Here is a 22627-nt window from a genome sequence, read left to right on the forward strand (position 1 = left end):
AGGGTTAGATTCATAATTCTGTTCATTCATAATGCTGTTAAATTTTGTTAAAGATTAATATGTTAACAAAATATGATTCTGTTAATTGTCTTTTTTAATGTTTTTTTTAAACTTTTCTTTTTAAATGGGTCATGTGCTGTGTATGAGTTGATTTTTGTATTGCACCCTGTAATTCATCTAATCACACTGTTCACAACTGCGGTATTTGGAAAAATAATAGCAATATGAAGATTCTAGTTGCTCTACTCTTGGAATGTTCCTTAATGATTTTTTGTGTCTATGGAATTGTTTTTCAACAATAAAATGGGTCTGGTCTTCCCAATAACCAGAGTGTGAAATGAGATCTATCTGTAATGGTGGGGTTATCTAAATGAAGCACAGGTACACAACCTTTTATCCGAAAGCCTTGGGACCAGACACTTTTCGTAATTCGGAATTTTTCGGCTTTCCGAATGGAAGATTTTTAGCGTAGTTTTTAACGGCTGGCTCAGTGGTAGAGTGCTTGGCTCATATCCGCAAGGTTGCGAGTTTGCGCCTCGATCCCGGCAGTTACTCGATCGCGAGTTTGAGTCTTCAATGTAGTTTTTTCTTGTAGAATAGGAGAGAATAGGGAGGGTTAGGCTGGGATCATTCTCTGCGAGATGACCTTTGTGCGGGAGACAAGTATAGGAGAGGTGTACTGACTGTGGGCAGAACTTTGGAAGTGATTGCCCACCATTCTCAAAAGCCGCTGTGTCTCCCTGTCCCTGGGATAGCAGAGGTCGATCAAACAGCACAATATCCCCCCTCCCCCTCCAACTCCAGAGGAATCCGCTCCCCGATGGGCCGCTACGGAGACAAGTGGCAGTTCGCCCACAGCCCGAGCTGCGCCACCCCAAGAACAAGACGTACCTTGCACACCATCTGCTTCTGTCCCTACGGGGAACGTGGTCCTCTGGAGTTGGAGCAAGGCTGGGCTGGAGCTGCTGATCTGGGATCTCCGTGCTTGCAGTGGGCCTGGGGGTCGGTGTCCCGTTGGTCCTGACGTCTCCGGTGACTGGCACTGACCTGCTGGCATCGCCGACGTGAAGACAGTTCAAAGCCCCCGTGCCGGTGCAATGAGAGGGGAGGGAAGGGGTCACACACATGGCCGGGAAGCAGAGGGGTGTAGGTGGGGTGAAACTGAAGGGAGCGACAATCTGCTGCTGCCTGCCCGCTGAGTTAAAAAGTTCCCAAGCAAGACTCACGATATACTGTATCTATAACTTAAGGATGATTTATTCAGCAACCATACAAGTGATTAGATTGTGTAGGATAGAACACACATACACACATTTATGAATGTGATATAGATGTATATAGTCATAACACACACATATATATTTCTCCAGATTTTTTTATAATGATAATCTTTATTTCGGACTCAAGACACAGACAAGGGACAACATTAAATAAAAATACATTGTAAACCTCCCCGCAACTTTACCCTGGCGTCCCAGCCGTGCTGATCCGGGCCAGACTCCGCACACGCTGTGGAAGGAACAGAGGCATCTTTTTGCTTTTTATTGTGGCAGAGAGACAGAAAGAAAATGAGAAGAAGATTTTTACCTAAGATGTTTGATTTTTACGAGGATGTTTCCGAAACCGGCTTCTGTCTCTGCACTAGTATGTTTGCTCCGCTATGGCGGACAAAGATGGTGGAGACGGAAGCCGTTTACGGAAGTGGGGCTGAAATTTCCCCATGAATCTGCCCATGACCATACTACGTCTTTTTTGTCGAGTGAGCTATCTTGCTTGCTATAGGGTCTTTGGTTAATATACATTGAATACACTGACCAATGGTCTGCACAAGTCTTCAGCGCTTGGCCAGGTATGTCATCTGGGCTGGCACTTCGGCCTTTGGAAGTGCTGAAAACACTGATCACTGTAGTGCTGCCATCAGGTCAACATCTATAATTTTTTACATTTGAGGGCTTTGATAATATGCAAATTAGGAGCAAGTATCCGACTTGACTCCTTGAGTCAGCTTTGCCGTTTATTGAGACTGTAATGATCAGATCATGACTGCAATCGCACCTGCCCTCTTAACCTTACACCCCTTGCTTATCAAGACGAGCTACCCTTACCTTTAAAAGAGACCTGGGTCTCTTTTTCTCAAAGAGAAGCAAATAATCCTGATACTCCCAAGAGCACATTGCAGCCTTCCAGACTCAGACTCAAATTCAACAACCTCCAGTAACTGACATTCTCACTATGTTTATACCAGAATTAGTTAGATCTATATATGTCACCTGTGTTTAATACTGGTTTGATTTTTTTGCTCTCTGTTAGCACGGCTGGATCTGCTAATAAACCCTCCTGTGGCTCTGCATTGCGCAGCTTTTAAATTCCTTCATTAACTGGTCTCATTAATCTATCATCAATCAGATTATCATCAAAAGCTTCTCACAACCACCCTGACCTTGTTATATCGGTGATGATTATTTACAAGGCCATATACCCAACACATCACTCGACAACCATGTTTCAGGGTTTGATTTTCAATGTTCATTCGCAGTTCGTACTGCTTTCAAGGAGTGAAAGCTGTGTCAAGATACAGAGTTCAAAATTTTGAATCAAAGTGTGTGCAATGGGGGAAGAATGAGAGAGGCGTAAATGAGTGGAGAACAAGAGGGATACCAATGTCACTTGTGACGGGTGATGTCAAAGTGCAATTGTAGATTAATGCAGGCACAAATAAGTCTGAATGAGTATTGTCTCAAATGGAAAAACTCCCTTTTAATTTAGTATGTTATGTCTATGAAAACAGCAATAGTATTACAATGTTAGTCTTTGCAATTGAAATAATAGGAAATTTAAAGCTGTGACCAAGTCCTATCACACGCAAAATTCTCAGCCTGACATGGGCTGCTTTTTCAAGGTAGTGTACATTGATAGCTACTGTGGTATGAGACAGCAAAAGACAATTGTCACTCTTCAAGAGTGGGTGAAGTGAAATGAGACGGCTGAGGAATTTCCCAGATTCAGGCACTCCTGTCCAATGTAATACTACAGAGCACATTGCTACTGGCCTTGAAGAATCAACAAGGAGTATTTATTTGTGATAGAATATTGTATGCGGATAAACTTAAGATTGATGAGAGATATTCCCGTCAGTTGAGTGCACGTAAAATGTTTAATACATAACAGTTTGAAAAGCTTTCATCTATTTATTGGGTTAAATTATTACAGAATTGCATGAAGCGCTGTTGTGGAATTAATCACAAATTATGTTTGTGCTCTGGTTCTCCAAAATATTTTTTCTGTCTATTATGTGGAGGAGAAGAATAATGGATGGGATTGTTTACATAATTTCCCCCCCCAAGCATTTTATGGATAATGTACTTTGAGTGTTGGTGTAAATTTTGACTTTGTACTTCCACAGCACAGCCAATTTTATTCAAACGCATCGTGAAAATAAAACAGTGCTGCCACACAATGGGAAATGGGAAGAGATGCCGAAGATAATGATGGCATAAGCATAACCTTTTAAATGGCAATTTATAAACTTGAAGAGTAACAACAAAAAGTGATGGTCGAATTGGATTCAGGAACAAAGTTATTCTCTGATGTGGAGCAGTAATCTGGACTCTTGAAGAGTAAAAGTGGGGTGGGGGGTTAAATGGATTGCTTGGGTTTGGAAAGACTTTGTTTGGCAAATAGTTGTTTGCGTACATACTCCCACAGTGTGATGAATTTGGAAAGAGCATGTGAAGTGTGGTGGTGGAAAGATCAATCAGGCCATTTGTTGGAATGATGCAAAAATGCATGAATTATTTATTTTTAATGTGCTTTTTTAAAACTATAATTGTTTTAATATTTTTATTTCCTTTTGCAGCATGGAATGACTCCTCTGATGCACGCTGCATATAAAGGAAAAGCTGAAATGTGCAAACTGCTCCTGCAGCACGGTGCGGATGTAAATTGCAATGAACATGAGCATGGTTATTCAGCTCTTATGTTTGCTGGACTCTCGGGTAAGACCTTTACTTAAGGGGCTGTCCCACTGCGGCGACCTAATTGGCGAGATTAGGAGAGTTTGAAAAAGTGTCATGTCGAAGACCTCCTTCGACTATGTAGAGGACCTCCTTTGACTATGTTGACTAGCTTCGGGAAAATTGGACACCGAATAGTGGAGAGTGAAGACAATCTCCTTCAACCTCTGTTCAACTATGTTGAAGACTATCTACGACTACCTTTGACTACCCTCGATTACCTATGAATAACGTTCTGACCTACTTTGACTAAACCTACAAGTTAAAAAAAAAATCGTTTTTTTTCCATGGTGACCTTTCTTTACTCGCAGGCATTTTTCAGAGTGTTGAAAAATACGCTGAGACCTAGCTGAGGCCTTGAGTACGCAGGGACTACTCTCGAGCATGAAGGAGAGTTACAAAGACCTCTTAGGACCTCGTGTCAACCATGCTGCGACTATGAGTCGAAGGCAAACTCTTCTAAACATGGCAATTAGGTCGCCGCAGTGGGACAGCCCCTTTAAGATGATTCATGCTGCTAAATTGAAAATGTCCTTGCCCTGTTGTAATCGGGTTGAGTTGACTCGGGTTGAGTAATCAAGTGGAAATGGCTATGGTGGTTCAGGATGCTGGGTTTTTTGCGGACTTCTTCAATCTCTCAAGGTCCAAGGTTCTCACCTGTTTTAAAAGGGCATTAATAATACCGGTAAGTAACTGATACCCAAAAAGTGTCAGATGACACACCTCAATGGCTACTGACTGGTGGCACTAACATCCGTGCTTTGAGAAGTTGGTTATGGCGCATATCAACTCCCACCATAGCAAGAACCTGAATCCACTACTATTTGCCAACCACCACAATAGATCATTACGGAACTTGAACCCGCTAACTCTCTATTGGACCACTTGGATAATAAGAACGCATATGTCAGGCTGTTGTTCATCAACTATAGCTTGGCATTCAAAATTGTCATCTGCTCCCAAATCAAACTCGATGGGAGGGGGGAATAGTCCTCTGCTTATACCTGTGCAACTTCTTCATTGGCAGACTGCAATCAGTACAAATTACACTTCCTCCTCCCCAACCATCAGCACAGGAACACCTCAGGGCTGTGCACTCAGTCTCCTGCACTGCTCATTCTACACCAATGACTGTGGCTAGCCAGAATTCCATCTTTAAATTTGCGGACTGCATCTCTGTTGTCGGACAAATAATAGAAGCATAGAAAATAGGTGCAGGAGTAGGCCATTCGGTCCTTCGAGCCTGCACCGCCATTCAATAAAGATCATGGCTGATCATCCAACTCAGTATCCCGTACCTGCCTTCTCTCCATACCCCCTGATCCCCTTAGCCATAAGGGCCACCTCTAACTCCCTCTTAAATATGGCCAGTGAACTGGCCTCAACTACCTTCTGTGGCAGAGAATTCCAGAGATTCACCACTCTCTGTGTGAAAAATGTTTTTCTCATCTCGGTCCTAAAACATTTCCCCCTTATCCTTAAACTGTGGCCCCTTGTTCTGGACTTCCCCAACATCGGGAACAATCTTCCTGCATCTATCCTGTCCAACCACTAAAGAGTTTTGTAAGCTTCTATAAAATCCAATGGGTAATGATTTTTTTTTAAATAATTTTATTTATTAGAAGTAGTGTACATTACAATAATAATGTAAGCCAGAAATAACATAATACATTCCATGTACCACTTCATATTTTAAACTTTAAAAAGCAGAAAAGTAAAGAGTGAAATAGGATAGTAAGTGTGTGAAAGAGTGATCAAAAGGGACCCTTAAACACGGAAAATTTGAAAAAGAATTAAGAAGTAAGCCATAGAAAAAGAAAACAGAAGATATATTAAAAGTAAAAAAAGAGAGATAAAGGGGATATACCAACTTTGTATTTTTCCTCCCCCCTCACCAGGTCCTGAAACCATTTATTTTCAGAATTCTGTTGCACCTTATACTTGTAGTAAGTCGATAAATGGAGACCAAATCTTTTGGAAATGGTCTGGTTTGCCTGCTAGAAGGAATCTCATATCTTCCAGGTGTAGCATTTCGAACATATTTGAAATCCACATATTTATTGTTGGTGTTGGGGAGTTTTTTTCCCATTATTAAACCGTAATTAAGTAGGCTCTTTGGGAGGCAGATAGCTCAGGGGCTGCCTTCCATTGTTCTAAAAATAATCAATTTTGCATTCGGTTTCAGTTTTATTTTAAATGATTCTGTGAAGATTTCAAAAATTTCATTCCAAAATTTTTGGATTTTTATACAAAAAACAAAGGAATGTGCTATAGTTGCTTCTTGGGATAGACATTTAGCACATGGGGGAGATATTTGTAAAAAGTTTACTTATTTTAGTTTTTGAGTAATATAATCTATGTAAGGTTTTAAATTGAATTAGAATACGTCTTACATTAATCGTAAGGGGTAATGATGAGTTAGATTAGGAGGGAAATCGAAAATTAGATAGAATGGTGCCAGAATAACAACCTTCCTCCCAGTGTCAACAAGACCATGGAGCTGATTGTTGACTTTAGAATGGGAAAACCGAGATCCACCATCAATGATGCTACATCATTGAATTTTCACCAATTTTGGACCCTCATTTTTCTTAAGTTATTTCATTGGAATGGATTTTTTGCTTTGTTATAGGTAATAAAGAGATAACAAGGATGATCCTGCAAGCTGGAGCAGAAATAGATGTTGTAAATTCAGTTGGACGAACTGCAGCACAGATGGCTGCCTTTGTTGGTAAGTTCTGTGAAAGCCCAAGAAAGCAGCTGGATTTGCGTAGAATATTTTGATTTAGTTTAGTTTTTTGGTAGTTTAGAGATACAGCGCGGAAGCAGGCCCTTCGGCCCACCGAGTCCGCGCCGACCAGCAATCCCTGCATATGAACACTATACTACACTAGGGACATTTTTTTAACATTTACCAAGCCAATTAACCTACGTCTTTGGAGTGTGGGAGGAAACCGAAGATCTCGAAGAAAACCAACGCAGGTCACATGGAGAATGTACAAACTTCGTACAGACAAGCACCCGTAATCGGGATCAAACTCGGGTCTCCGGCGCTGCATTCGCTGTAGGGCATCAATTCTACCGCTGCGCCACCGTGTCAAATCTTTCTTTATATCCCACCAAGATTTGGGATTCTATGAGCTAACCAGCATGAACCATTATGCCTTAATTACTTCTAAGTCTCCATAGGATGTACTAGGTGAAGTCCTTAAACTACATCCTCTGAATTGTTGCCGATAAGTTAAAGTGAAGGCATTTTGATACCTTATAGTTAATTAATCTATAATGAATCTATATATTCAGTTGTTATTCCTGTACCACACGATGGAGATCCAAGTTTGTTCAGGCCAATTTTCCTGGAATGTTGCGATTGGTAAAATGTTCTTCTTCGTCAATCTCATTGCCCAAGTAGAAATACGGAATGGCCAACGCTGGTTTATATATTTTTTTAAAACACTGCTGGAGTAACTTAGCATGTCAGGCAGCATCCCTAGAGAACATGGATAAGTAATGTTTTGGTTTGGGACCCTTCTTCATACTGATTGTGGGGGAGGGGAAAATAGCTGGAAGAGAGGAGGGACAGGGCAAAAACTGGAAGGTTTGTTGCTGGTGAGGGGGGAGGCTTGTTTGGACAGAGATGAAAAGACAACTGTGAATTGTGAAGCTAGAGGAAGGAATGAAGCTAGTGGGAGGGGAGGATAAAAATGGGTGCGTCCAGTTGGGGCACAAAAAAAAGAGAGGGGGGGGGGGAAATATGGGTTGTTTGAAGTTGTTACCTAAAGTTGGAAAATCAATTTTCATTCTCATCACATCTACCAATCTCCCCTCCACAGACTCCAACCCTTTTGTTCTCCAGCCCCAAATTGTCTGCTCGTTACACCTTCCCAAAATTCACAAATAGGAATCCCCTGGCAGACCTATTGTTTCTGCCCGCTCTTGTCCCACACAACTCTTCTCCAAATACCTTTAATTCCCTCCTATCCCCCTTGATCAATCCCTGCCGACTTGTATCCAAGACATCTCACACGCCCTTCAACTCTTCGTTAGATTTTAGTTTCTAGGCCCTCATTGCCTCATTGTCATCCTGGACGTCAAGTTCCTTCATACCTCCATTCTACACCAGGATCTTATCGAGGCCCTCTGGTTCTTCCTTGAACAGAAACCCAATCATTTTCCCCTCCGCTAACACACTCCTCTGCCTGGCACAGTGTGTCCTTGTTCTCAACAACTTCTCTTTTGATTCCTCTCACTCCTGTCAAGTTAAAGATGTAGCCATGGGCCAAGCTATACCTTCTATTTTGTTGGTTACATCTAATGTCATCTTTCCATGTTAACTAACCTAAACAACCCCCACCTGCCCACTCTTCTATCCATATCTCACATCTTTGAAATATTACTGATCCATGTTCTCCAGGGATGCTGACATGCTGCCTGTCCCGCTGAGTTACTCCGGCACTTTGTCTCTCTCATTGCCTGAGTGTTCTTATATTTTGGAAAAGTATGATTTGGATGAAAGCAGATGATGATTATATGGAATAGATAAACAGAGGTATGCGTTCTGTGAATAATATTTATTTTCTCTCTTTCTTTAGGCCAGCATGATTGTGTAACTGTCATCAACAATTTCTTTTCCCGTGAAATGCTGGATTGCTACACAAAACCACAAGGACTTGACAAGGAACCCAAGCTTCCAATCAAATTAGCAGGACCCCTGCACAAAATTATCATAACAACCAACTTGAACCCTGTTGCGGTTAGATATTTTTAGACTTGAGATTTATTTAGAAGGCATTGAGGAGTGTCACTGAATGAAAACTTGATTTATACCATTTGCTCATAACCCTGTTTCCCCATTAATGAATGGCATTTTTTGTAGCTGAAGAGTACAGAAGTTAAACTTTCAAGAGCAAGAGTGTTTAATTGATGTTTGTACTAGCAGTAGAACAATTCTTTCTTACTTACTGGAATTTCTTTCAAATTCTACTCAAATTCTTTCTTACTGTGGCTTTATATGCCTGTTAAGGCAAAATACACAAATAAATATGCACAAATCAATGGTACACTGAATTAATAATCAGATATATTAGGAGCAAAACCGAAGTCCCCAGCTCAACCAAAACAATATCCATAGTAAATCTTAATTGATGAGATAGTATTGTGGAGCTGGATGGTTGCTGGGAAAAGGCTGCCTTTTTTCTTTTAGTGGAGCATTGATATTTATCTATTGCTTTAGTTTCCACTAATTATAAACTTGCATTTAATTTACAGTTTTTTTTAATGATATCAGTGGGGTAAAATGCAAGAATTAAACTAAGTTTTCTCGTCAAACGATGTTGATACTTTTTAAGCATTATTGGGAAAGTAGTGCAATGTTATTCGGGCAGTAGTGTTCCCTTCTGTCTGCGCCTGATGATCAGCATGATGTTTTGCCACTTAAGTTATCAAGAACAAGATGATGTCTGGTACATCTTCAAAGAAAAATATTGGTAAAAGCATAACGTTAATCCTTCAAATCACTCAGCATTTCGCCCATAGAAATTAGGTTTCAGAGTTCAGGAGATTCTGCACTGTGGGCTTGCAGTGCAATCTGCAAAAGATATTTGAATCCATAGTAAATTACACATATGGTCATTACTTATCAGGTAATTACTTATCAGGTAATTACTTTGGAAATACATTAGAAGCTGGTGTACAAACTAAGAAAGATGCCATGAGTCTAAACATAGAAATAAAACTCAAATGTTTAATATAAATGCAGAATTCAACTTGAAATTTGGTGTTTTGTACAATTGGAAATTTAACTTGTGTGTCATGCCCTTTCAAAATGGTGATCTGACATTTAATTTTCTGAGGATTAAAATATTCTTTAGAATACCATGTCGATAGTCCCTAGACAAAGGTTTTGTGTGGTTAGATGCACACATGGAAATAAAACACAAGTGTGTTGTATTTATTAAGGAGCATTTTAAATAATGTTTTACTTGGGGAATCGATCTAAATTGCTTTTTCTCAGGCACTTTGATTTAGCAGTTCTAATTCCTGGGTTTTAAGTAAGCTTGTTTCGAGTAAGTACTCTAGTTTCTTGAAGTTGCAAAACTATTTTCATGTTATGTTTTTATTTAATTTTGTGAATTATTTTTAATATCTGACATTTCTCTATAGATTGTGCTGATGGTTAAGGATAATCCATTGCTAGCAGATGTTGATGCACTGGGGAAGTGCTACAGGGTGCTGGATCTTCTAATTGAAAAATGCATGAAACAGCGGGAAATCAATGAAGTACTGGCCATGAAGATGCATTATCTCAGTTACATCTTCCAGAAGTGTATTACGTTCTCAAAGGAACATGAGTCTGATCTTGACGGGTTTATTAAAAGGTAAACAACTTTTTTGAAAATTATCTAAAATTAACAGAAGTTTGTTCAATATGATTGTTATTATAAAGGAGATTGTGGTGCATTAACACATTTCTTAAATTAAGTGTATTGCTCTTTGATGAGACATTTAACCTTTAGAGATTGTTTTGCATTCCAATCTTTCAACCAAAGGACACGATTTATCAAGTAACTATTGTTAGATAGTCATGCTACAAGTGATACCAAGTTGTGTCGTAATCCACAACAATTATACAAATAGCATGCAGAAATGAATACTTCTATTTTGTGGAGCTGTACGGTGCAATCAAGAATGCCGTTCAACATAGATTGTCACCCTGGACTGGGTGCTGTGCAGCTTTCTTTTTGTTAGGCCAAATAAGAATTTCTATCATTGTTAAAAGCATACAAGAACACAAATAGGAACAGCAGTTGAACACCAGGCCTGTGAAAATTACACCTTCCCTGCTATTCAATGTCGTGGAGGCTGATCAGTGCTCGCCCCAGCTCCTCTTAGAGCATTCCCCCCAATGCTCAATTCTTCAGTCTTTCAAATACTTGTTTATCTCCATCTTAAATATTTCTAAATTACTGCCTCCACCATCCTCCAAGACTGGGAATTGCGAGGATTCACTGCCAACTGAAAATTACGCACCTCCGTTTTCTATGACAGTCCCTTAATTTGCAGCAAAGAGTCCCCTTGTTCGTGATTCCCACTTGTGGAAACATCTCAATATCTGACCTGTCAGGATCTCTTTGGATCTTGTGTGCTTGAATATAATCGCCCCTCATTCTTCTAAACTTCAAGGGATGCAGACCCAAACTGTCCAGCTGTTCTTGATAGAGCAATGTTCTCATCCCAGGAATTAGCCTGGTGAAACTACTATCATCAGACTATAATGCTATAATATGCTCCTTTGGGTAAGGCAATTAATAATGTGCACAATATTCCAGGTGTGGCCTTAAGCCAATGTCCCACGATGCGAGTTTACCCAAGAGCTCTCCGACTTTAAAAAAAAATCAAACTCGTGGTATTCTACGAACTCCTACGACCTTCCACGAGTATGTTCAGGAGCTCCCACGAATAATAAAGTAACAATTTTTTACGTCACGAGCATTTTTTTACTCGTGAAGTTTTTTCAACACTGAAAAATGTCCACGAGTAAAAAAATATACTCGTGATGAAAAATTGTTATTTGTTACTGGGTGGAGCTCGTGGAAGGTCGTAGGAGTCCGTAGAATACCATGCGTTTGATTTTTTTTTAATCTCGGGAGCGCTCTTGGGTAAACTTGCATCATCGCTTACCTCGACAGAGATGCGTTTTTTGGGTGGGGGGAGGTTCCAATCCCCCCCCCCCCCCCCTCCCCGTATTGTATCTCTGTCCACATTGTGGCCTAACATTGTGGAGCTCGCCGTCCTCTTGCTGAGGACCGACTTCGGGAGCTCTGGGCCCCGACGTGGGGGCTTCGATCGCACGGACTGTGGATGGTTTGGCTGCCCCGACCGCGGGAGAATAAAGATGAAGAAGATTAGACTTTATTGCCTTCCATGTGGGGGATCTGCTGTGGTGTATGTTTATGTTCACTTTTATGTAGTTGTGTGTTTTGCTTTTTATAGTATGACTGTACGGTAAATCGTTTCACTGTACATTAATTGGTGCACGTGACAATAAATTACCTTTTGAACTCCCACTTCTCTACTACACATCTTTGTTGCTTTTCTTCTCCTAGGTATGTTGCAAAGCGTACCTGAAGCGTCGCTGAAAATCTGTCCCAGCCCGTGTGCGCGATTTTGGCGCCGTTTAGAGGGGGGCGGGTTTAAAACGCGATTTTCTCTAGGCTGTTCCAATCGAAGATGTTCAGCCTAGTTAATTATTAACGAAAAATCGCTGGAAGACCCCGTCGCAAAAGCTATTATTAGTTTTAAAGGCCTTGTATAATAGTTATAGTAGTTTAAAAATCAATCTCTAAACCCGCGACCACCGGCAGCCGTCAGGGTCGCATAGAGCAGACAACAGAAGGTAGGCTGTTTATTTTTACATTAAAAAGGGCTTCTTAAGATCCCTTTATACAAAGTTTAATATTGCGAGTAGCTCATTTTTGGCCCATTATATCCCGCAGTATTTTTCTGGGCATTTGAGGGCACAAATCTACCGCAATGTGAACGTTCTAAACCAGCGCGTTCACAGGATCCCACTAGAAAGCTGATTTAAATTGACTTTAATTTACAGCAATTGAACACTAAATTCCTTCCATTTGGCCTATAAATTAATGTAAATGAGATTTAAAAATCGTGTTTTATTGTGAATTATTTATAAATATCATTTGGACACTTAGGCTATTTAAAAATGTTAATCATTTATTAAGAAATGGATAGGTGTTTAGATCTAGTAATTGAAGTTTGAAATTAGCTACAATTGGGTAACTAACTAATTATATGCTTTAATTTCAGGTCATCCAAGTAAGATTATTTTATATTTGTTTCAGAATGGTTCAATCTACGATAACTGAAAATTTCATTCAGTTCTCTTAATTTTTAAGAAGGTTATGGGCTTTTGACTGCACACGATCACAGCTTTTTTGTTATGTCCATAGAAAATCAATAGGGAACAAGATGCTAATTTCCAAGTATGAAAATGGCCATAACTTTTTAAATACTTGAGATATGAAAATGAATTAGGTGTCAAATTAAACTTATTTTTATGCTTTATCTGATGGGATAAATTACAGACTTGATTATTTAAATCTCAAAATTTTGTAACATTGCTACTTCTCCCACATGAAAGACTCCCTGTGCCATGGGGCGTGGACATTCCGCACATCCTCCCTGATGTCCTTTCCCATGCAGGGAGCGAAAACCTCATTCATGCTGGATAAGGATAGAGGCTGACTCCTCTACCTGTCCCTTCTGCAGGACCACCATCCTCTCCCTGACCATTACCATTTTAGAAAGGGCTAATCCAAGGGGAAAATCCTTTCCAGCCAGTTCTTCCCCGCTATGATGTGTTGAAGTGTTTGGAGCTCGATCTCCAGCTCATTGATCATGAGCTAATGTTCCTCGGGTGGCCAGCACTTGGCTGCTCCTTTGAAACATTATGGGTCTCCCATAGTTTAGTTTTAACATTATTGGAATGGAGGAATAATTATATTAAGGCTTTTGCAGACAAGTCAATTTTTGCTTGTTCCTATTTTGAACAGTTTATTAAAAGGACGGGATATTGATGGTTTCCCATGTTACCAAGAGAAATTCATAAGAGAATGCATCCGGAAATTTCCTTGGTGTGAAGCCACCCTGTTACAACAGCTTGTGAGAACAATTGCTCCAGTTGAAATTGTAAGTTATTTTGGTATTGTTTAATCATATAAAAATTGAATTACTCAGCTAGAATATTTTAAATCATGAGTTGTGATGTGAAGGACAATGAAGTGCATTGCTAAACTAAATTTTCAACTGTGGTGGCCAAGGAAAATCAAATGTAAAGATTCCATTAATATATGCATCCATTTCCAGCAAAGATAAACGGATAACAGGTTTTTCCAATTAATGAACCAGCTGCTGGTTATAAAATATAATTGGAGCCTCATGTACATTTGTTTTCTTTTGCAAAGTTAATGCTTTCTCCTTCATTTGACCTTCCACCAAAAGTGTTACACAGGCATGTGCTTTTTGTGTGATTTTAAACAATAGATTCAAAACATCTTAATTGATTTTTTATTTTTAATTGGCGGTGGCGTGGGCACATCGCGACGCCCCATGTCTCCCAAGAATGGGAAAAATAGCGACAATTCCCCTACCTGTTTCAAGGCTGCTCACACGGAGCAGTCTTGTATCCATTTCGTACAGCCGACAGGAACTTCTGGACTTCGGTTCCTGCGGCTGCAACAACTTTCTGGGCGATCTCGGTCTTGCTCCTGAGCTCGTCAGAGCAACGGAACACCGGATCCGCGGGGCTGGAGACCGCCAGCAGAGCCGCGGGGCTGGAGCAAGCCAGCGGATCCGCAGGGCTGGAGACCGCCACAGAGCCGCGGGGCTGGAGACCACCACTGGAGACGCGGAGCAACGGAGTGGCAGAACACCCGCGGGTACCAAGCCAGCTCCGCCGACTGGAAGCACCAACAGACGGCGACGCGTGCGAAAGCACCGCCGGGGACGCAGAGGTGGGTTAAAGGCCAGGTTAGAGTTAGCCCCACACAGGCTAGCGATTCCTAGCCTTTTCCTCGCCAACGTGCGCTCACTGGCAAACAAAATGGATGAACTCCGACTAAGGATCACCTCCCACAACTGGATCAAAGACTGCAAAATCCTGATCTTCACAGAAACTTGGCTCAACATCGACATTCCTGATAGCGCCATCCAGCTAACGAGGTGTCATTTACTCCGAGCGGACAGGACATCAGACTCTGGTAAGACCAGAGGTGGGGGTCTGTGCATTTATGTAAATAAAGCATGGTGCACGGACTCCACCATCATCGAGAGTCACTGCTCAGCTAACCTTGAGTTCCCCTTGGTTAGATGCAGACCGTTCTATCTGCCCAGAGAGTTTACCTCCACTGTTGTGACTGCAGCCTATATCCCTCCTGATGCTAATGCCAAACTTGCAATGAAAGAGCTGCATACTGCCATTAGCAAACAACAGACGCACAACCGCGAGGCATCCTTCATTGTTGCGGGTGACTTCAATCACTCCAACCTGAAGACTGCACTCCCCAAATTCCACCAACATGTATCCTTCCCCAATAGAGTAGACAAGACACTGGACAAAGTCTACACAAACATGGCTGAAGCTTACAAAGCCGTCCCCCTCCCCCACCTTGGTCAGTCTGATCACCTCTCATCGTTCCTGCTCCCTAAGTACTCCCCACTCATCAGACGGGTTAAACCCACTGTGAGGACAGTTAAAGTCTGGTCAGAGGAAGCGGACTTCACACTTCAGCAGTGTTTTGGAAACACTGACTGGAAGCGTTTGCAGCCCAGGCCACCCTTGACTCTCACACGGGCATTGATTCCTACACATCCTCTGTTCTGGACTTTATAAACTCCACCATCAATAGTGTCACCTCCCTCAAACGGGTGACCGTATTCCCGAATCAGAAGCCATGGATGAACAGCGAGGTCAGGCTACGGCTGAAAGCACGGGACACCGCTTTCAGGTCAGGCGATGCTCGAGCCGACAGTTCATCCAGGGCTAACCTGAAGAGGGGCATCAGGAAGGCCAAGCACTGCCATAAGCTCAGGAACGAGGAACACTTCAACAACAACTCCGACCCCCGACGCATGTGGCAAGGCATCCAGGCCACCACGGACTACAGACCCACCAACACCACACCCACATCCAGTGACGCCTCCTTCCTTGAGGGGCTTAACCACTTCTATGGCCGCTTCGACAGGGACAATCTAGAGACAGCCATCAAGGCTGTGCTACCTGCCGATCACCAACCCCTCACACTCACCCCCTACGACGTGTACGTGGCACTGAGTAGGACTAATGCACGTAAGGCTGCTGGCCCTGACGGCATCCCTGGGCGCGTGCTCAGTGCCTGTGCTGTGCAGCTGACAGACGTCTGGACTAACATCTTCAACCTGTCACTTGCCCAAGCAGTTGTCCCCACGTGCCTTAAAACCACCTCCATCGTGCCGGTGCCAAAACACTCCACTGCAGCGAGCCTCAACGACTTCCGCCCAGTTGCACTTACCCCCATCATCACCAAGTGCTTCGAGAGGCTGGTCCTGGCACACCTCAAAGGCTGCCTATCCCCCACATTGGATCCCTATCAGTTTTCCTACCACAAGAACAGGAGTACGGAGGATGCCATCTCAACAGCACTTCACTCCGCCCTCACCCACCTCGACAACAGAGACACTTACGTAAGAATGCTGTTCATCAATTACAGCTCAGCATTCAACACCATTATACCCTCTAAACTGATCACCAAAGTCAGTAACCTGGGCATCGACCCCTCTCTGCAACAGGATACTGGACTTTCTAACCAACAGACCCCAGTCTGTGAGGTTAGACAAGCACACCTCTTCAACCCTCACCCTGAACACCCGCGTTCCACAGGGCTGTGTGCTGAGCCCCCTCCCCTACTCCCTCTTCACCTATGACTGCACACCTGTACATGGTACTAACACCATCATTAAGTATGCAGATGATACAACGATGATTGGCCTCATCAGCAACAACGATGAGTCGGCCTATAGGGAGGAGGTCCAACTCCTAGCAGCATGGTGCGCTGACAACAACCTGGCCCTTAACTCCAAAAAGACCAAGGAGCTCATCGTGGACTTCAGGAAGTCCAGAGGCGGCACGCACACCCCCATCCACATCAACGGGACGGAGGTGGAACGTGTTTCTAGCTTCAGGTTCCTGGGGGTCAACATCTCCGATGACCTCTCTTGGACCCACAATATCTCAACTCTGGTCAAGAAGGCTCACCAGCGTCTCTTTTTCCTGAGGAGACTGAAGAAGGTCCATCTGTCTCCTCAGATCCTGGTGAACTTCTACCGCTGCACGATCGAGAGCATCCATACCAACTGTATCACAGTATGGTATGGCAACTGCTCTGTCTCCGACCGGAAAGCACTGCAGAGGGTGGTGAAAATTGCCCAACGCATCACTGGTTCCTCGCTCCCCTCCATTGAGTCTATCCAAAGCAAGCGATGTCTGCGAAGGGCGCTCAGCATCGCCAAGGACTGCTCTCACCCCAACCATGGACTGTTTACCCTCCTACCATCCTGGAGGCGCTACAGGTCTCCCCGTTGCCGGACCAGCAGGTCCAGGAACAGCTTCTTCCCTGCGGCTGTTACACTACTCAACAATGTACCTCGGTGACTGCCAATCACCCACACCCCCCCGACACTCCTCCCACAGGAAAAACACTATGTATACATGTAAATAGATATATTTATTGAAATCATATTCTATGTCGCTCTTCCAGGGAGATGCTAACTGCATTTTGTTGTCTCTGTACTGTACACTGACAATGACAATTAAAGTTGAATCTGAATCTGAATCTGATTTGTTTTTTGCCATACTACAGTAATGAAATTCGCAATGACTTTGAGTAGCTGAATTAATATTTGTACATACTATTCCAGTGAATATGACGCCCTGAGAATATTGACACTAAGAAATCCGAGTTTTAAACCAATAACTCGAGTGTGCCATTAATGATATCAAAATTAGGAACTTTTGGATTTACTATTGGCCTATTAGATTTACCATTTTATCGGCCATAGAGATTGTTGTTAGCATGTTTTAAAAAATATTTCTGGCTGAGGGAACTGTGGATGATTATTATATACTTCTGCAGAACTATACATTAACAATTGAAATTGCTTCTTTCTTTCCTCTCTTTCTCCACCTTGAAACCCAACCAACCATGGAAATGAATTGAGGGTAATGATCCCACAGCTTTATCTGTAATGACTCAAATCATAACAGGCCAGGTTGGCTTTATGGATGCTGAATTTTGCACAGCCTGTGGTGAAAAGGGAGCCGCAAAAAGGTGTTCAATTTGCAAAACGGTAAGAACTTTTGGATTAATTTAGCAAAAAGGTTTTCAGTTCAAGGGAGCGGAAGGAAAACATGTCATTACATGACTATTCATGTTCTGATATAAATTTATTTCTCAAGATTGTCATATTGTATATTTGAAGAGCATAGAATTGCTCACCCACCCTTCCTTAATTGCCTACTAATCAGTACATATTTTCTCAAGGTGATATACTGCAATCAAAATTGTCAAAAGATGCACTGGTTCACTCACAAAAAAGTTTGTAAAAAGTTGAAAGAAACCAGAGAAAAACATGAAGCCATGGAAAAAATGAAGCAGAATGGTTAGTTTTTTAAAGTAAAATAATACGTCATTCTTTTTGTGACCAACTCGTCATTTCATTTTCTTGATACAACAGGAATTCATAAGTGATAGGAACAGAATTAGGCCATTCGGCCCATCTAGTCTGCACCGCCATTCAATCATGACTGATCTATCCCTCCCTCATAACCCCATTCTTCTGCCTTCTCCCATAACCCCTGACACCGTACTAATCAAGAATCTATCTATCTCTGCTTTAAAAATATCCATTGACTTGGCCTCCGCAGCCTTCTGTGGCAAAGAATTCCACACATTCACCACCCTCTGACTAAATAAATTCCTTCTCATCTCCTTCCTAAAAGAACGTCCTTTAATTCTGAGGCTATGACGTCTAGTCCTAGACTGCCCCACTCGTGGAAACATTCTCTCCGCATCCACTGTATCCAAGCCTTTCACTATTTGGTACATTTCAATGAGGTCCCCCCCTCATTCTTCTAACCTCCAGCAAGTACAGGCCCAGTGCCATCAAACGCTCATCATCTGTTAACCCACTCATTCCTGGGATCATTCTCGTAAACCTCCTCTGGTCCCTCTCCAGGGCCAGCACATCCTTCCTCAGATATGGTTCCCAAAATTGCTCACAATACTCCAAATGTGGTCTGACCAATACTTTGGCATTACATCCCTGTTTTTGTATTCTAGTCCTCTTAAAATAAATGCTAGCATTGCGTTTGCCTTCTTTACTACCGATTCAACTTGCAGATTAACGTTTTGGGAATCCTGCACCAGCACTACCAAGTCCCTTTGCACCCCTGATTTCAGGGTTCTCTCCCCATTTTGGAAATAGTCGACGCCTTTATTCCTACTACCAAAATGCATGACTCCACTGTTTACCACACTATATTCCATTTGCCACTTCTCTACCAACTCTCTCAACCTGTCCAAGTTCTTCTGCAGAGCCCCTGCTTTCTCTGCACTATTTTCGTTTAATCCTTCCACCCATTCTCGTTTAATCCGCAAACTTGGCTACAAGGCCTTCAATCCCCTCGTCCAAACAATTAATATACAACGTGAAGAGTAGCGACCCCAGAACCAACTTCTGCGGAACTCCGCAGGTCACGAGCAGCCAACCAGAAAAAGCCCCCTTTATTGCCAATCTTTGCCTTCTGCCATCCAGCCAACCTGCTATCCATGCTGGTATCTGCCCTTTGATACCGTGGGCTCTCATTTTCCTTAGCAGCCTCACGTGTGGCACCTTATCAAAGGCTTTCTAAACATCTAGGTAAACAACGTCCACTGGCTCTGCTTTGTATGTGTGTTGCCTTCCTGGTGCCAGGGTCAAGGGCACAGAACAATCTGAGGTGAAGGTAAGCAGCCAGAGATTGTGATCCTTAATGGTAGCAAAGATGTAGGTAGGAAGGGAGAAGGATGTTCTGGAAAAATAATTTAGATGTTTAAGAAAGAACTGCAGATGCTGGAAAAATCAAAAGTAGACAAAAATGCTGGAGAAACTAAGCAGGTGAGGCAGCATCTATGGAGTGAAGGAATAGGCGACGTTTCGGGTCGAGAAGAAGGGTCGCAACCCAAAACGTCACCTATTCATTCACTCCATAGATGCTGCCTCACCCTATTAGGGAATTAGATAATGAGGTTTTTTTTTAAAAAGGACCTCCATGGTTGTCATCTCTGGATTACTACAATGGCCACATGCTAGTGAGACAAGAAATGAAAAGATAGTGCTGTTGAAAAGGTGGCTTAGGAACAGGTGGGGTATAGAGTACTTCAGATATATTGATCATTGGGCTCTCCTCTCAGGACATGTGGGACAAGAGGGACAGGTTGCATCTGAACTGGTGGGAGAATCAATATCTTCTCGGGGAGATTTGTTAGTGCTACCCATTAATAGGAACTTGAGGGGCATTTTTCTCCCCACAAAGGGTGGTGGGTATATGGAACAAGTTGCCAGAGAAAGGAGCTCGGACAGGTACAATACAAAAATTTAAAATAAATGTTGGACAAATACATGCATAGGAAAGGTTTAGAAGGATTGAGGCCAATGTGAGTAAATGGGTCTTGCTTAGATGGGGCACCTGATGAGTTGGGCCTCTTTCATACTCAATGACTCTGACACACATTGAAAACACGAGGGTAACTATGGGAGAGTTCAATTCAAGGATGAAGGGAATTTTGCTCTGAGTCGGGACGTAGGCAAGGTACTAAATCAGCATTTATCAGTATTTATCAAGGAAAAGGACATGGAAAAGATATCGGATATACTAATGGAAAAGGCATTGGATATACTAATATGCCAGTACATTTTGAGATTAAAAACAAGGTGGTGATAGGACCCGGAGGGCAATGGTTTTGTGTTGGATGTTGTATATTCAAACTCTGCCAGTTCTGCTATGAAGCTGCCTTTAGCCATATTAGCAGTCGAGAATAACTTCTTTGCTTTTAGGTGGGTTTTTTTTTACGTGACAATGTATCTGTAAGCAGTCCATGTTAACTCAACCTTTATAATGCACAAAAAAGTAAAGTAATGTGCATTAGTTCTGGTTATTGTAATTTGAATTCTAAAGCATCACTCTTTAATATTATTTCTTTATCTTTGTTTTAAAATTGAAGTTGCTCTCGTTTTCAGCCCAACTCTTATTTACTGATTTTTGAGAAGTACTGTGGTTCTAATCTTGGAGTTCATTTCAAATCTAACTGGATGAATACATATTTTTCCTCCATGGCTCACAGAAACAAAAGCAACCACCTCTGAAACCAGTGTGGATGAGGAGGAAATCGTCCAAGAACCTGTAGGTCCCTCCAACCCTTCCCCCCCAACTTCTGAAGATGGCTCGGGGTCTCGTGATCTCAGCGCAGGACCCACAGCAGAAGTGAAAGCTTCACAGAAAGAGAGCACAACAGAAGGAGGGGTCATTTCTCCTGCAACCATGCACACAGCCGAAGAATAAAGTGAATCCAATGCAGCCTTGGCTTTTTAGTTGTGTGAAACATAATCCAACATGCATTCATCAACAAGGTCATTGCTCCACTACATAACTGCAGTGAAGGACTGTTCTTGTGCACTAGAGAATTAGTTGCTTTGATCGTGCTTTCTAGCCTGTACCAAAGCCGCTTGCAATCCTGAAGAGTCAGTAAACTAAGCACCAATGACGTCAGCAGGATTTGCTGTCGCTATTTAATTCATTAACTACATCTGGAAAAGAACGCTCTTTCACTACTGAAAAATCCAAATGGATTGATCTAAATTCTGCGCAAGTCAATTAAAGTAAATTTGCTGTAATATTTCAAAAAGTGCATCACACAATGTGGGAAAGTAGTGTATGAATTTATGACGTGCATTTAAGATCAAAATGACTCAAATTACCTGCAGAGTAATTGTTTTCCTGTGATTAAAGTCCAATGTTCTGAAGTTAGCCAGTCTTAATGTTGGTGTTCGTTTCTGCCATTTTGATCTCCTGTTGATGTTAATTGCAATTTCTTTAGGTTATTTTTCCACGGGGAAAATCTTTCTTAATTGGTGTGTATTGATGAAAATCAACAGATTTTGCAAACCACTGTTCAAATGCTTGTTAGTAATAAATTTGCAGTTTTTGTTTGCTTTTTGTTGTCTTCTCTATCCTTCACATTCCTGCCCAGCCCACAATAAAATTACTTGAAGTAAAATTTCATGTAGAATGCATACACTATCTAAACAGCTGGCAAAATCACAAATTTAAACATTGTAACAAGAATTTGAATATTACTATTCTGAAAGTAACTGATATGTGGTATTAGGGGATCACACCAGCAATTTCAAAATTTTGTGCAAAGGTGTTTCATTTTGCTGCAGACTTCTTTGTTCACCAAAATGTAACATGTAGACTCGGATCTACAGATGTTATTTACCAAAAATATGCAGTGCGGAGGAACTAGGTGGGTGAACATGGATAGGCGACATTTCAGGTCAGCACCCTTCTTTGAAACAAGTGTTCCGACCCAAAACATTGTCCATCTGTCTTCTCCAGCTATTCCACCTGGCCCGCTGTGTTCCTCAAGCACTTTGTGTTCTTAAATGTAACATGGCTTTGTTTTTTGTGCATTTTGATCGCATAATTGCTAAGAGAATTTTAAATTAAATTCTGTTTATTCATGTCATTCGATCCCAAACAAAAGCAATTTTAGGTGCAATAAACCACCTTGAATGTTTTAAGAGCTTAATATGAACCACAGTATGTGGTATTATTTTTACTTTGTTGCTGTGTTCAACTACCTTCCCAGATTGCAACTTTCACCATTGTTTATCAAGCCTGGTCCTTTTTAAAGAATTGAACTTCCTGCCAATAGTGTCGACTTTTCTAAGATCTGCCAGAATCCTTGTGAAAGGGAATATTTGTCTATTTTTATTCCAGGGAGATGGCTCTGGATCAC

General features: G+C 41.9%; 1 protein-coding gene across 3 annotated transcripts in view; it reads left to right on the forward strand.

Moving 5' to 3' along the window:
• The window catches only part of ankmy2a (ankyrin repeat and MYND domain containing 2a), a 49150-nt gene extending 27332 nt beyond the window's left edge, over window positions 1-21818 (forward strand). For all 3 annotated transcript variants that reach the window (XM_055661756.1, XM_055661773.1, XM_055661764.1), the window contains 8 exons: window positions 3857-3995; window positions 6646-6744; window positions 8606-8766; window positions 10176-10390; window positions 13586-13721; window positions 17787-17915; window positions 18110-18227; window positions 20951-21818. In XM_055661756.1, the coding sequence (XP_055517731.1) occupies window positions 3857-3995; window positions 6646-6744; window positions 8606-8766; window positions 10176-10390; window positions 13586-13721; window positions 17787-17915; window positions 18110-18227; window positions 20951-21168 (1215 nt within the window). In that variant the 3' untranslated portion in view covers window positions 21169-21818. The remainder of the gene's footprint in view (window positions 1-3856; window positions 3996-6645; window positions 6745-8605; window positions 8767-10175; window positions 10391-13585; window positions 13722-17786; window positions 17916-18109; window positions 18228-20950) is intronic.
• The last annotated feature ends 809 nt before the right edge of the window (window positions 21819-22627 follow it).

The sequence above is a fragment of the Leucoraja erinacea genome, chromosome 2, assembly GCF_028641065.1.
Source record: "Leucoraja erinacea ecotype New England chromosome 2, Leri_hhj_1, whole genome shotgun sequence".
Taxonomy (NCBI): Eukaryota; Metazoa; Chordata; class Chondrichthyes; order Rajiformes; family Rajidae; genus Leucoraja; species Leucoraja erinaceus.